Source organism: Seriola aureovittata, chromosome 2 (genome assembly GCF_021018895.1).
Source record: "Seriola aureovittata isolate HTS-2021-v1 ecotype China chromosome 2, ASM2101889v1, whole genome shotgun sequence".
Lineage (NCBI taxonomy): Eukaryota > Metazoa > Chordata > Actinopteri > Carangiformes > Carangidae > Seriola > Seriola aureovittata.
The window spans coordinates 287,913-302,179 of NC_079365.1; the positions used below are offsets into that span (position 1 = coordinate 287,913).

The 14,267-nt window shown below is 43.3% G+C and overlaps 2 protein-coding genes across 11 annotated transcripts in view; both read left to right on the forward strand.

Moving 5' to 3' along the window:
• plekha6 (pleckstrin homology domain containing, family A member 6) overlaps positions 1-14,267 on the forward strand; it is a 114,655-nt gene that overhangs the window by 87,982 nt on the left and 12,406 nt on the right. For 4 of the 10 annotated variants that reach the window (XM_056363282.1, XM_056363246.1, XM_056363298.1 and 1 more), the window contains 10 exons: positions 3,824-4,011; positions 5,137-5,697; positions 9,211-9,697; positions 10,104-10,190; positions 11,554-11,607; positions 12,658-12,729; positions 13,138-13,218; positions 13,378-13,527; positions 13,849-13,944; positions 14,112-14,223. In XM_056363282.1, coding sequence (XP_056219257.1) covers positions 3,824-4,011; positions 5,137-5,697; positions 9,211-9,697; positions 10,104-10,190; positions 11,554-11,607; positions 12,658-12,729; positions 13,138-13,218; positions 13,378-13,527; positions 13,849-13,944; positions 14,112-14,223 — 1,888 coding nt within the window. Of the gene's footprint in view, positions 1-1,935; positions 2,907-3,823; positions 4,012-5,136; positions 5,698-9,210; positions 9,698-10,103; positions 10,191-11,553; positions 11,608-12,657; positions 12,730-13,137; positions 13,219-13,377; positions 13,528-13,848; positions 13,945-14,111; positions 14,224-14,267 lie in introns of those variants that run through there. The other 6 variants (XM_056363315.1, XM_056363264.1, XM_056363273.1 and 3 more) reach the window with 6 other exon arrangements.
• Positions 5,726-8,960, forward strand: LOC130160675 (uncharacterized). The gene is made up of 3 exons (XM_056363333.1): positions 5,726-6,966; positions 7,141-7,420; positions 7,630-8,960. Exons 1-3 carry the CDS (start codon positions 6,692-6,694, stop codon positions 8,290-8,292), a joined length of 1,218 nt encoding a protein of 405 aa, XP_056219308.1. The 5' UTR covers positions 5,726-6,691; the 3' UTR covers positions 8,293-8,960.

Here is a 14,267-nt window from a genome sequence, read left to right on the forward strand (position 1 = left end):
ACATTCCACGCAGAGGTTAGACTGTCCATCTCTAACTGGGGCTGTTTGAAGAGACACATGTCTCAGCCATAACACCTTCAAAATAAAAGCCCAGACCCTAACAAAGTTAGATTCAACATGAATCCTGTTAAATGTTCCCTGTGACTAACATTGTGTTTTACTAGATAAAACAGTCTTACTGTTCAGAACTGTGTGAGTCAGCTGTTTTATACTGATGTATAAACAGCACTTACTGTCACATAAATATCCTGGTCCACTCAGCAAAACAAACAAAGACAAAAACATAATCTTTCACTAACTCAACCAAAGATCTGCTGTTGGTTTGTATGTTTGAGGACTCACTGAGTTGGAGCTGTTGTGCTTGTGTTGGTATATTTGTGTTGTTCATGTTTAATTCCGGTCTTTTGTGAAAATTATGTTTTTCCTTGTGACACACACACACACACACACACACACACACACACACACACACACACACACACACACACGCACACACACACACACACACACATGTAAGAGTCTCAACCAGGTAAAAAGAACTTACTGGAGGTTCTGTTAGGCAGCTCTACTGATACACACACACACACACACACACACACACACACACACACACACATATACATGCACACACACCTCTGTGTATTTTTTATTCCATTTTAAATATCTGTATAAAACCTGAACGACGACCAAAGAAGAAGTTTTTCTCTACCCTCAAACACACAACCCACAGGAGCAATTCACCAGACCTTTACCATCATCATCATCATCATCATCATCATCATCATTCTCATCATCATCATCATCATTATCATCATCAATTATAATAAACACAGTTAAGCCTATAGAGCAGTGTATGGTTTAGACACAAAAACTACTTAGGTTTAGGTTAAAATGAGTACTTCATTAAGGTTAGAGGACCTCAGTCACCATGGTTTCAGAAATAAACACATAGTAAAGTTTGTGAAACTCTCATGGTTAAAAGAGACACTGATGAGTATAAACAGGAGACAAACACTGTTCTCCTGTGTTTTGTCAACACACCCTGACTCCCCCTCTCCCGTCATAATCACCACATCCACTAGAGGGCATCTGTGGGGGGAAACCTGAATGTATAAGAGGCTGCTGCACAGACATGTGATGTTCACAATCCAGAGCAGCAAATAGTCACTTTGACTGTTACATTCTGGAACATCTACAGCTACAAGAAATTCAAAAATGAAATTGAATAAAATAAAGCTATAGCTCAAAGATGACAGTGGTCCAACAGTTTGTAGTCAGTGTGTTGTTCTTGTTGGGAGATTTGTCTGGTCACTGTTTAGCTGCATATTGGTGAAGAGAAGAGTAAACTTTGAGTATGTGCTCTCTGTCTGTCGATCATTTTCTCTGGTTTCCCTTCTTTCTTCTCTTTGGCCATCACTCTCTCGTCATCTTCATTTTACTTTTTAAATCTGGGGTTTCCTTCTTCTTTCTCTCCTTCCTATTCTCCCTCTTCTTCCTCCATTGCTCTCACCTGTCTTTTCATTCTTTCTTTTCTCACTGCATTTCATCTGTTCATCTTTCTGTTTAACATTTTTCCTCCATCTGTCCTCCATTAAATCCCTCCTTTCATTCATTTTTTCATTCCTTCCTACCTTCCTTCCTTCCCTCCTTTCTGCTTCTACTTTGTTGGCTTTCTCCCTTTTTTTCTTTTGTTCAGAAAATAATGATAATGTTCAGAATCATTTTATGTTTCTGATTCAGTATGAGATGATGACTATCAGTCACCTTCACCACTCCCTCTCTGACAGAATGAACAAAGGAAGGACAACGAAGCCACACACACACACACACACACACACACACATACACACACACATACACACACACACACACACACACACACACACACACACACACACACACACACACACACACACACACACACACACACACATATTCTTCCCACAGCTCCACCTCTGTTGCTAGGTTACTGCTGCTACTTATGATACAGCCATTTCAGCCAATTGCATCACCTCGTGTCACAGCAGAAGGCGGAGCTGCACAGGGCTCCACCGTGGAAGGAAGTGACTCCTGTTAGTGACATCATTTCCTCCTGCTGACGTTTGGCCTAAACACACACACACACACACACACACACACACACGAGTCTGAAATGAGATCAGATTGAGCAGAGTGTTTCTGTGGAGTAGCTGTGCAGCTGTGATCTAACAGGAAATGGGCTGAGATCACTACAGCCTCTGATCTTATAACTGTATTGACTGTACTGATCTCAACATGGACACACTGAAGGAGTGAACACATGTAAATAAATCAAGTGTTTAATTGTGGTAGATGTGAACACCATGGTGATGGATGATGACCAGCAGAGAAGGTCATCATGTGTTTTCTCCTCCACACTGATCTGAGATTTGCAGTTGAAGGTTTATGTATCAGACATGAATGTGTGTGACAGCAGCCTGAAGGCTGACACACATCTTAAAATCTGAGGCTTCTGATCATAGCTGATGCTTCCTGAAGGTGATTGAGTGGTATATCAGTGTGTGCTGCCCTCTTGTGATCCATATCTGAAACTGTCTTGTCTTCATTAGTGAGCTATGTATCCACAGAGAGGTGTTAGTTAGCTGTTGATGTGGAGGCTCTGACATCACACACTGACTTGTATTAAAGCCTTTGTTTCCTCACAGTTAACGGAAACATCGGGAACCTTTTCAGAGTAAAGACATACAGTCTGTATGTTGTTTGTAACGTGAGGATCCAGATGTTCTCTCCTTAAAGAAAACATGTTTAGGCCACAGCATCACACTCACCAGCAGGGACCTTAGACACCACAGGCTTTAACCTGTCCCTCCCTCACTGTCTTCTCTCCCTCCTCCTGAGGTCTGCCTCCTGCTGTGGTAGAGAGAACAGTAGGTGCACTGATGATTTTTATTTTATTAACTATTGCATGATTAAATCTGCTGCACTGCATGTCTGCATGTCAGGTGGAGACAGTCTTGTTCTGTTTGGGTTGCTCAGACACTGACTGCATGCTCTGCTGTTAACAGAACATCCAGTAACCACCAGAACCAGTGTCACTTTTAAAAACCCCATCATGATTTAAAACTGTGAACTGGTTTCAGGACATTAGGAAGTTAGCTTTAGGGGTTGTGTTTGGAAGTATAGTGAGTGGATCATGAAATATGGTAATGACCACTGATTGTATCAGTAACAATGGTGTGTTTCCTCCAAGTTAATCAAAGAAGTCAAGGTTAGGAGCACGAGCAGTCAGACGGGTTAGAAACAAACGGACAGAATTGATACAAAAGATAATGATAAAATTATTTAAAAAACTCATCAAATCCATTATTTATAAAGCCCAGTATCATAACTCACAACTGTTCACAGTCTGTACAGTATCTGACATCGTCCATACTCAGACCTTAGAGACCCATTTCCTGTTTCTAGTCTGACTGACTTCACTGACTTTACAGTAGCTCTCAGTTTTCCTCTGCAGTGAATCAGGTGACCCCACTGTAAAACCTGGTTTAACTCATACCTCTCCTCTCTGCTCCTGTTTCCTAACCCTTCAGAGACCAGTGCATGTGGTCTCATCAGGTTCTCAGTTCTCTTCAGTTCCTCAGTGAGGACTGTGTTACCATAGAAATGACACTTAAGTTGTAACAAACAGGATCCACCTTTAACCTGGATGTCTTTACTCTGATGCTTCTTCACTGCATGAGGAGATGAAGTTAGTGCTGATGAAGATGATGAGGATGTTGAGTGTAACCGGCCTAACACTGTGTTACTGATGGGCTGTCTCCCTGGGTTTTGCCTCCATCTGCAGGTGTGGCTAGAGGAGGAAGAGGAGGAGCATGAGGAGGGGGAGCTGAAGGGTGCTGTTGTGTTTTGCATGCAGGCAGAGCACGCTGGGACCAGGACCTACTACTTCAGCACAGACAGCCATGAGGAGCAGGGGGAGTGGATCACAGCCATGAGCGAGGCTGCAGAAGTCAACGTCCAGTCAACACAGAGGTGATGACCATGTTCATCAGACACACATTACACACAGTACAACACCATACACACAGTACACACAATGCACACAGTACACACAGTGCACACAGTACACACAGTACACACAGTACAACACTGTACACACAGTGCACACAGTACACACAGTACACACACTACAGAACAGTACATACAGTACACACAGTACACACACTACAAAACAGTACATACAGTACACACAGTACATCACAGTACACACAGTACACACAGAAAACACAATACACACACTAGACACAGTAATCACAGTAAACACAGTACATGGAGTACAAACACATAGGCCATCACATTTGACTGGACCAGTCCAACATGTCCAGTCATGTAAAATATTGTATGTGCTTGTTAGGTCTCTCCACCTCTCTATGTTGCTCTGAAGAGGATTTGATTTATAAAGTTTAACTTAACCATCTGGGAGTTTTATTAAAAATGACACTGCAACTGGCAGCAACACACAGCACCATGAGACAAGTTGTTTTATGGGATTTATAGTTGTCTTCCATTCGTCATACATTTACATCTAAAAAAGCACTCCTGTAGAGGACAACCTGAAGAAGACAGACAGACAGACCGTGGTCTACATCTCCTGGATCTCATGTATGTTTTATAATAGTAAATAGAAATGAAAGTGAACAGCAAATGTAAATGTATTGGACATTCAGCTCTGTAGCATTGAGGATAAGAAAAGACCACTAGTTTTAAAATGAAGATATTTGAACAAAGGTAAAATCATCAGTCACCAACAACAGATACAGAACAGAATGTCACAGGTCCAAAGTGGATAGGATGCAGATGAGCACAGCATGAGCTTGTGTCAGACAGTGGTGGCCAATCTGTGCTTGTGAGGATGATGAAACGAAACAGACCTGTTCTGTGAATGAGCATCTTGTCCATCCCTGAGATTCCATGTTTTTATAATGAGTCAGTGTGAAGAAAAACTGGAGCAGTGATGAAGGGCAGCACTTGATCATCAGGTCTCTTGACATGAAAACAACAAGAAGAAACGCTTATAACACATTTACTTCCTGCGTTGGAATGTCTGTTTCCTCCTGTCTCTCTAATGTTTTACTGCCTGTGTGTTTCCCTCCACAGAACGAGCTCAGACACCACAGCCGATCTCAACCACACTATGGTGACCAACGCACCTGACCAACAGCAGCATCCACACACACAGACACACAATAAAACTCAAAGTGAACCGCCCACACACTCTAAGGTCAACGGGGTCAACAGCCTGGAGACTCCTCCCTGTTCTATGCCCCGCTCTGATGTGGAGGGAAAAAAGAACGACAGAAGACTAGGAGAGGGTGAAGATGAGGGGGGAGGACCTGGTCCTGACCCAGCCCTGTATCTAAATCACCATCCTAATGGTTGGGCCAACTACGGCCCCACCAATGTCCTGCTCCACAACAGCAATAGCAAACAGCCTCCATCCAGGAGTCACAGTGGACACCGCGCCACTCAGGGACACCCAGAGGGGGATAGTGGTCAGGTGCAGGACCCCAGGGAGCAGCAGGAGAACGTGGTGCTGAGGAGGGGCTTTGTGCCCAGGACAGCTCCAGAGAGAGTGGCCCAAAGGAAGAGCTCCATGGCCCAGCTGCAACAGTGGGTCAACCAGCGGCGGGGCATGGCCTCCCAGGAGGACATCAACAGGTAGAGTAGTGGAGAACACCTGAACTTCTGTAAGGGTCTTCTATCTATCTATCTATCTATCTATCTATCTATCTATCTGTCTGTCTGTCTGTCTGTCTGTCTGTCTGTCTGTCTGTCTGTCTGTCTGTCTGTCTGTCTGTCTGTCTGTCTGTCTGTCAGTCAGTCAGTCAGTCCTTCCATCCGTCCGTCCGTCTATATTAACCAGCATGTTGGGAAACAATGCGTTCAGTTCAGTTCAGTTCAGACAACTTTATCTTCCCCCATAGGCAATTCATTTGTAGCTTCCAAGTCCATACATTCGGTCTCAACAGACAACCAACCAACAATCCAGTGTGATATCTAACCTTTAAGACAGGCAAGAAGAAGAAATTGATGTAGGCCGAGGGTAAATTAGAGTAAGTTGTTAACTCCATAGTGTGTAGTTAGTAGTAGTTTTCTCTGTCACTTTGGTACATTTCTCAGATCAGAATTGAAATTCTCAAAACTACTTGTTCAATCTTCACATCATTGTTCCACTTGTGCAAATCAAAAAAGCAGTTTCTCATTTCTTTGAACAAGTTGCAAATGCTTTGGTACATTCATGTAAATGATTATGTACAATTCTCTGCTGTTTCCTACATTATCAATTGCTTATGTCATGTTGATCAAAATGTATTATAATGGGTCTCTGTTGAATAGTCTCACCCCCCACACAAAGTCTTTACATGCAAAATGGTTGAACAATTTGTCATAATATGTCAAGCATATCTATATACATTTCCATTTGACTTATTTTTCTAAATCTGTCCTGATTTAAATTTAAATTGCTCCCAGGTGAATCTTGACTTTCTCTAACGAAGGGAAATGTGTGAAGCATTAGATCAACAAATGATCAACCAGTTTTCTGAAATAGCTCAAAGGTGCATCTCATGAACCATCAACTGGCAAGTATATATATATATATATATATATATATATATAGCCGGAGCACAACACAATTATACAATGTCTGACAATGGAAGGACAAGGAATTGGACGGGGTCAACAGCCAGAGAGAAGAAGAAGAGGAAGAGGAGTGAGGCTGCGTGGTGGAGGAGTTGGGAGGCAAAACAGAGGAAGAGGCAGAAGAGGCCGAGGACATATGCGTGTCCCTGATGAGATAAGAGCCACACTTGTAGACCACGTTCTCAATCATGGGCTTACAATGGCCGAGGCTGGTCGAAGGGTGCAGCCAGATGTTGGGAGAACAACTGTGTCCTCAATCATTCAGACTTCTTGTCGACAGAGCAGGTATGTAATCTAACAATAGGAACTGTACTGTAATACTGTAGACTTTCTCTAATGCTTCATACAATATTACAGTATTCCACTTGCATTTTACAATATACAGTGAGTATATTTTATACAGTGACATTTTATCTTACTCAATTTTGTGTTTTGCATTACTATATTTTTTCCACATAGGACTGCAAGGCAACTTCACAGGGTTGGCAGAGGGCCCCTTTTCACACCTGAACAGGAGGAGGCTATTTGCACCATGGTTGTAGAAAACAATGCCATAAGACGAAGGGAGATAAAGAGTGCCATTATAGAGGACAACAACATCTTTGAAAACATCCAAACAGTCAGCATCTCAACCACTGACAGGCTGAAAAGACACCAAATGAATATGAAGCAGCTGTACACTGTTCCATTTGAAAGAAATGGTGAAAGAGTGAAGGAGCTGTGCTACCAGCATGTACAGGTAAAACACGTATGAGCATGCAGTAACTGTACCTCACAGTAAACAGTACAACATTGATATACATTACAGTAAGTGTGACCTTTACACATTTGCTATGGCTGTAGAAAAGAAGATGCAATATGTGCTGTATACATTTGACGTAAATGTATCTTGTCCAAAATGAAAATGCATGTAATTCATAAAACTCATTCTGTGTCTTCTGGATATAGCGTATAATGGAACTGGAAGCAAGTGAACCACCGCACAACTTCATCTACATGGATGAGGCTGGCTTCAACCTAACGAAACGCAGAAGACGTGGTCGAAATATCATCGGCCACAGAGCTACAGTTGATGTGCCGGGCCAACGGGGCGGGAACATAACCATGGGTGCTGCTATCTCTGAGAATGGTGTGCTAACGCATATTCCCATTATTGGGCCATACAATACAGAGCGTCTTGTCACCTTTTTAGACACTCTCTACAGGGATCTCATCCCTGAACAAGACAGGGGTCAGATTGGAGATGACTTGCCAAAGTACGTGATAGTTTGGGACAATGTCAATTTCCATCGCTCCAACATCATCAGGCAATGGTTTGCGACCCACAACAGGATGCTGATGGAGTTCCTCTCACCCTACTCCCCATTCCTTAACCCCGTTGAGGAATTTTTCTCAGCATGGAGATGGAAAGTTAATGATCGCCAGCCACATACACAGATGACCCTTCTGGCTGCCATGGTTACAGCGTGTGATGACATCACAGCAGATGCCTGCAGAGGCTGGATAAGACACTCTAAAAGATTCTTTCCACGCTGCATCGCAAGAGAAGATATTCGTTGTGATGTGGATGAGAATTTGTGGCCCAACAGACAGGAACGTCAGGAGGTGTAGGAAGACTGCACTGTAATTCCTACAGCACTACTTTATTTTTGTTTTTTTCTTTGTGCTATGCAGTGCTGTCTTTTTCTTTTCTGTATCACAATGACATGGTCTGTCAACAAATACAGTACAAACAGTAAAAGCGTAAATGTGAATCTTGTCCAGTCTCTTGCAATCAATCTCCCACATACACTAAGGTGTAACTAACAATTTACAATAATTGTCATCAAGACTTAAGCCATAGTTTACATCAGAACATCCCTGCAGAGTACAGTTATATTGACAACACGACTAAGCAATTTGACTGTCTTATCCGTACACAATAACACAAGGACCTGTCCTTCTGATGGCAGTGACATGTTCATTGACACAGATATTTACTTTTGAGAGATGAACTAAAGATTTTGAGCAAGAGACTGGCTTTTGCAGGTAATCCATGGTGTTTTGCTATTTGTACGAATTGTTTTGAGAAATTCACTTACTGTTTTGCAAATGTCGAGGATGATTCGAGAAATGTACCAAAGCGATTGAGAAAAACTGTAATAGCTTTAAAACAGAGAAGGACCAAACATAAGAGCTGCTGAGGTCTGAGCATCTCGATGAAACTAAATTCAATAACTGAGCACTAGAGGGAAACCACTGGTCTGACATTATATTAAACTTCTCTCCTGCACTTTCAACATGTCTCATTTACAGTATTTATTTCACAACATGGTTTATTTCATTCATTAATCTCCGTGTGCAAAATAAACAGAGATGATTTTTATTTAGATTATAATAAGGTCATTAGGTTTCAAAGATAGAGATTTAGTTTCACTGAGTCTAAATAAAATAAATAAAACTGTGCTGCTGGGCCAGACACTCTCAGCCTCTTTTATCTTATTATATCACCTCTGATAAATAATCATCTCTTCCTGTCCCGTCCTTCAGCCCCTCTCGTTACTACGCAGTGAACCGTGGGATCCCAGTTGACTACTATGCCTACCCTGGTGGCCCCCAGTATGTGGAGGAGTACCCTCTGTACCCGCCAGGAGTCCGTCCTGACAGCATCTGCTCCGTCTCTGCCGTTGGGGGGTATGACCGACGCTGGACCGCGGAGGAGAAGCGTCTCTCGCTGAGGGATGGGCCCCATCAGCTGTACGGACCCCCGATGCCCAGGGACCCATGGGGGCCACAGTACTATAGTGGAATGGAGACATCCATGAGGCGCCTGTCCATCCAGCCGCGCTCCAGGTCCGTGCCCAGGTCACCATCCTCGTCATCAGGGGGGCCCTACTCTCCAGTGCCCCCCAACTTTGCCTCCCCGGCTCGGTCCTTGTCGGCCCGCTTTGACCGGTTTCCTGGGAGGATGAGGGACAACATGATATACGCTGACCCATCAGTCTACAGCCTGAGGAGGTCACTCAGCTCGCCCAAGGTCAGTGTTTGTGTGTGTGTGAGTTTATGTGTATCCGTGTGTTTGTAGAATGTCTAAAGTCTATGGCAGTTCCTTATTTTTAATCTTAATTCGACAAGCTGTTGTCACACTGAATGAAACTAAGGATGAAATGTGTCATTGAGGATTTGAATTAAGACTCAATCTAAACTGAATATTAAAATCTCATGTCATTTAGTTTGAAAGCCCAGAACACAGTAAGTAAAGGTTTGTAAATTACCTTTAGTTGTACAACAGATGTTCAGTCATCATGGATGAAAGGACTGAGAGCTGTTTGTCACATTTACATTCTTTCACTTTCATTCATTCTGATCTCACTCATTCTGATCACACTCATTCTGATCTCATTCTTCCTTCTTTCCTTGATTCCTTTCCTTCCTTCCTTCAGTACGACTACCCTGGTGACAGGCGGTCCTTAAGCCAAGGATTGTACCATCATAACTACCCTGTTTCCCCCTCCATCCACAGTAAAATGGTACGTGCCACTAATGTGCTCTAATACACATCATACACAAATAGTCACACACAGTCAGTGTAGTGGTATGTGTAGCTTTGCTGTGCAGCTGCAGACAGCTATGCAGTTTCTCCAGCACATCTGTCCACTGTTGATCTGTCCTAACCCTGTTAACATCTTCTGCTCTGTCCTAACACACCACTGAGGCCACTCCTGTCTGTATATGCGTGTGTGTATTTGTATGTGTGTGTTTACACATAAGAGAAACTTCGTGATAGAGACCTCCATGGAGTATAGTCGGGTCTCCAAGCACATGAAGTTCAGTCTAGGAGAGTCTAGGACCCACTTGATATAAGAGCAAACATACATGTTATGAAAGATGCCATGTGCAGTGCCTGACCACAGGTGAGACTGTGGAGCAGTGTTCTATTTACCTCTAATGTTCCCTCACATGTGAATAACACAATCACACCAGCATAAAGGTGACATGATACACACTGACTGATTGACAGCTGATTACAGTGATGTGCAGTGAAGTATTACATTGGTTCAGAGAAAAGCAGAGCAGAAGAACAAACATGGCTGTGTTGTTTTAGAAACATGTTAAAGATGAAGGAAAAGCTTCCAGCACATTTTTGTGAGCATGAAGCAGATATTGACCTGCTTGTTAATTCAGAAATAGAAGTTTCTAAAAATAAAAAATAGTTTGTTAAAATAATTTGAGCTCAGACAGTTTCATTCACATACTGTGGTATTCATCAGTGGGTGGAGTTTGCTCAGGAATCAGGCATCAGGTGGTGGATGATGCACCTGGAGTCAACAGTTACCAATAAACTTTTCCACACCTTCACATCACTGCTGGTGCAAACCCCTGAGAGCAAGGTGTAATGTATGAGATCACTATGACATCACATGTTGGGGACCTGTAGATCAGCTGTGGGAACACCAGATGAAAGGTGGACAACGAGGACATCCTCCATCTTCCACCGTGTTATCATCTGACCAGCTGCACTCATAAGTCATAATTATAACAACCACACCAACCTGTGATGACTGATCAAACTCCATCTGTTGAGGAAGACCCAGTAAGACTGGTGAAGACCTAGTAAGAGTGAAAAGAGCAGCTTTTAGTCAGACAGAGCAGGTGTTGGCAGGTGTTCGCAGATGTTAGCAGGTGTTAGTAGATGTTAGCAAATGTTAGCAGGTGTTAGCAGATGTTAGTAGGTGTTAGCAGGTGTTAGTAGATGTTAACAGATGTCAGCATGTAGCAACTTCGGACCTCCAGTGTGATTGGCTGTGGTGCTTTGCTGCCGTCTCTCTGAGCCCTCTGTCTGTACTGTGTGTGTCCGTGTGCTTTCATGTGTGTTATTGCTGCTTGGCTCAGGAGGACATATTAGACCTTCAACTCCAGCGCAACCTGGACTACCTAGACCAGCAGGTAGGGACACAGTCAGACAACACTGTTTCTTATTACATATCTGAGTCACTCTGTTTACCAGTCACCTTTTATAGCTGGACTCTCTGCTCAATCACCTCTTTGACTTTGACACTTGTCCAGTCCAGTCCAGTCCAGTGCAGTCCAGTCCAGCCCAGTTAAGTCCATATTCCAGGCCTGGACAGAGCCTTATATAGACCTCTAACAGACCAAATGCTCCATACCTGTCCAAGCCTTCTTCTCTTTTCTTAACTTGTCGGCACGTGGTCCACACTGTTGTTCTCCATCATATCATCCATCCAGCTGTGGGTCAGGGTTAGAGGGGTGTCTGCTCATGTCTGTGAGGGTCTGTGGGACATAAGTGTCCAGGCAAAGTCTTATGACTGTGTGGACTGTCTGTGAACACGTCAACCATCACAGAAACTTAGACCTGTGCTTACCTGTGCTTCAATTATGTGTCTACATTTATATTGTATTGTATAGTATCTCAGAACAGTTACAGGTCTCAAAGACCCTGACATGTTTGTACTAGTCCACATCCACACCATCAGACTATATATCCATGTGAAACCTGTGGAGCCTGACAGAAGTGGGCAGATGAAGTCTGTGATAGATACTTTAATCTATTTCTTCTGTCAATGTAAATTCATAATATAGAGCTTCAGGTACAGCATTGAGTCTGATGGATAATGCATTGCTCTGAGTTTGTCCTCTCAGGCTGCACACAGACTCTTCGCAGCACTGACACATTCTAAACTCTAACCTCTGTCAGCCATTGTTTGCTGGGGTCACATCCAGGCAGTCAGACCCTGATCTGGTCAGAAAGTGACCATAATAAAAAATGCCTCCAGTTACTGTGTTTACAGTATGTAACATCTATTTGCCGACAGTTACTGCATTTCTACAGTATGTAACATTTGTCTGCTGACAGTCACTGTGTATATACAGAAACTTAATAACCTCTCATATACTGCAGAAACAAGAACATGAACCCAATGATGATGAGGATGATGATGATGATGATGATGATGATGATGATGATTGTTTTCACAGGGGCCTCCTTTCCATGATGTCTACAGCAGTGAGCTGCACCCCACACTGAAACTCAATGAGATTGAAACCAGTGTAAGAGACTCAACACTGCACATTATAAACACAATAACACACAAACACACTCTGATCATTCACATTTCCAAATACATGGCCAAGAGTATGTGGACATCCCGTCTATACATTTTACACATGGTTCACCAGTTTACTGTGGAAGAGAGGCTGGCTGGTCTACAGAGTCCTGACTGGTCTGCAGAGTCCTTACTAGTCTGCAAGGTCCTGACTTGTCAACACAGTCCAGCATCTGTGAGTCAGAGCAGGATCAGTACTGAAACCAACTGATTAAGAAGGACACGTTGCCATGTCACACATGGGTGTAATGTTTTGGTGTCCATATACTTTTGGCCAGCTACAGTCAGCATGTAGTCTAGCAGACACAGTCTTGGATCCTGGTCTAACCACCCTCTGCCCTGTCTGACACAGAAACTCCTGGGCCGGTTATGTGAGCAGAACCAGATTCTGAAAGACCACGAGGCTGTGGTCCACAGACTGAGGATGGACAAGGTACATCACCCTCCTCACAGTGTTTTATTATGTGTTGAAGAGAGGATGTTAGCTGTCACACTGAAGGAAACAGACACAGCTGATCTCATTGGTCATAAAACTAGAAACACCTGATATGATGAAATGCAACCTCTCTGTGATGATGCCTTCTGTGCCCAGGACAGCCTAGAGGAGGCGCTGGTGGCCACTCACCAGGAGATGGAGCTGTACCATAACCAGCCTTTGGCCATGGAGAAGCTGCAGTTCAAGAAGGAGACTCTGCAGAACCAGTTGATCAATATCAGAGGGGAGCTGTCCCAGGCCTCCAGTGTAAGACCATCTGTCTGTGGTCCCAGCAAACAAGCCTCTGTCTTTATACTTAGAAGGATATCATTTGTTTGGTCTCTGCCATTACTCCCTTTATCTTGAATATTTAAAGATGTTTTAAACAAGTAAACCATGAGAACCATCAGATCCATTATTCTTAACCTGCTGCTGACTATAAACCAGTGTTATGTAAACTTCATGTTCCACTGCAACAATATGTCCACAGTGATGTTACATCTCCAGGTCTCAGAAATAAATCTGGTGAAAAAATGTTGTGACAGTGGAGAAAGATGAGCAGGTTGGTCTGTGTAATTTGTCTCTAAGGCTTTAACCACCACTCGTATGGAGTTTGAAGCGTTGGAGGATGAGGCCAACGCCATCCATGGAGATCTGTGGGAGCAGCTTAATGCAGGAGGACAGGTAAAGGTCACCTGTGGTCTAGTGTTATTATAGCTCAGCTGTGGATAGTGTGGGAAATGAAAGACAGCAGGAAACAACAGACATTAATCAGTCAAGATCTACAAGTAAGGTGTGGCTCATCTGTTGAAGGTCTAATATGTCCTCCTGTCTGTCCTGGGACTTTGCAGAGTGAACTGGTTCGTAGACACATCCAGAAGGAGTTCTGGAGAGTACAGGATGTGTTAGAGGGACTGCACAAGAACAACTCGTCCAGAGGCACTGACACAGCCAAGCACAGAGGTGAACACTGAGAAACAATCTAATTTAAACACCAGTGTCTGTGT

What these genes read in the sequence shown, in the direction of transcription:
- LOC130160675 (XM_056363333.1), top strand. Translation starts at nt 6,692, where the DNA reads ATGGAAGGACAAGGAATTGGACGGGGTCAACAGCCAGAGAGAAGAAGA. An exon ending in ACTTCTTGTCGACAGAGCAG is followed by an intron (nt 6,967 to 7,140) that starts GTATGTAATCTA and finishes TTTTCCACATAG; the next exon opens with GACTGCAAGGCAACTTCACA. An exon ending in TGTGCTACCAGCATGTACAG is followed by an intron (nt 7,421 to 7,629) that starts GTAAAACACGTA and finishes TTCTGGATATAG; the next exon opens with CGTATAATGGAACTGGAAGC.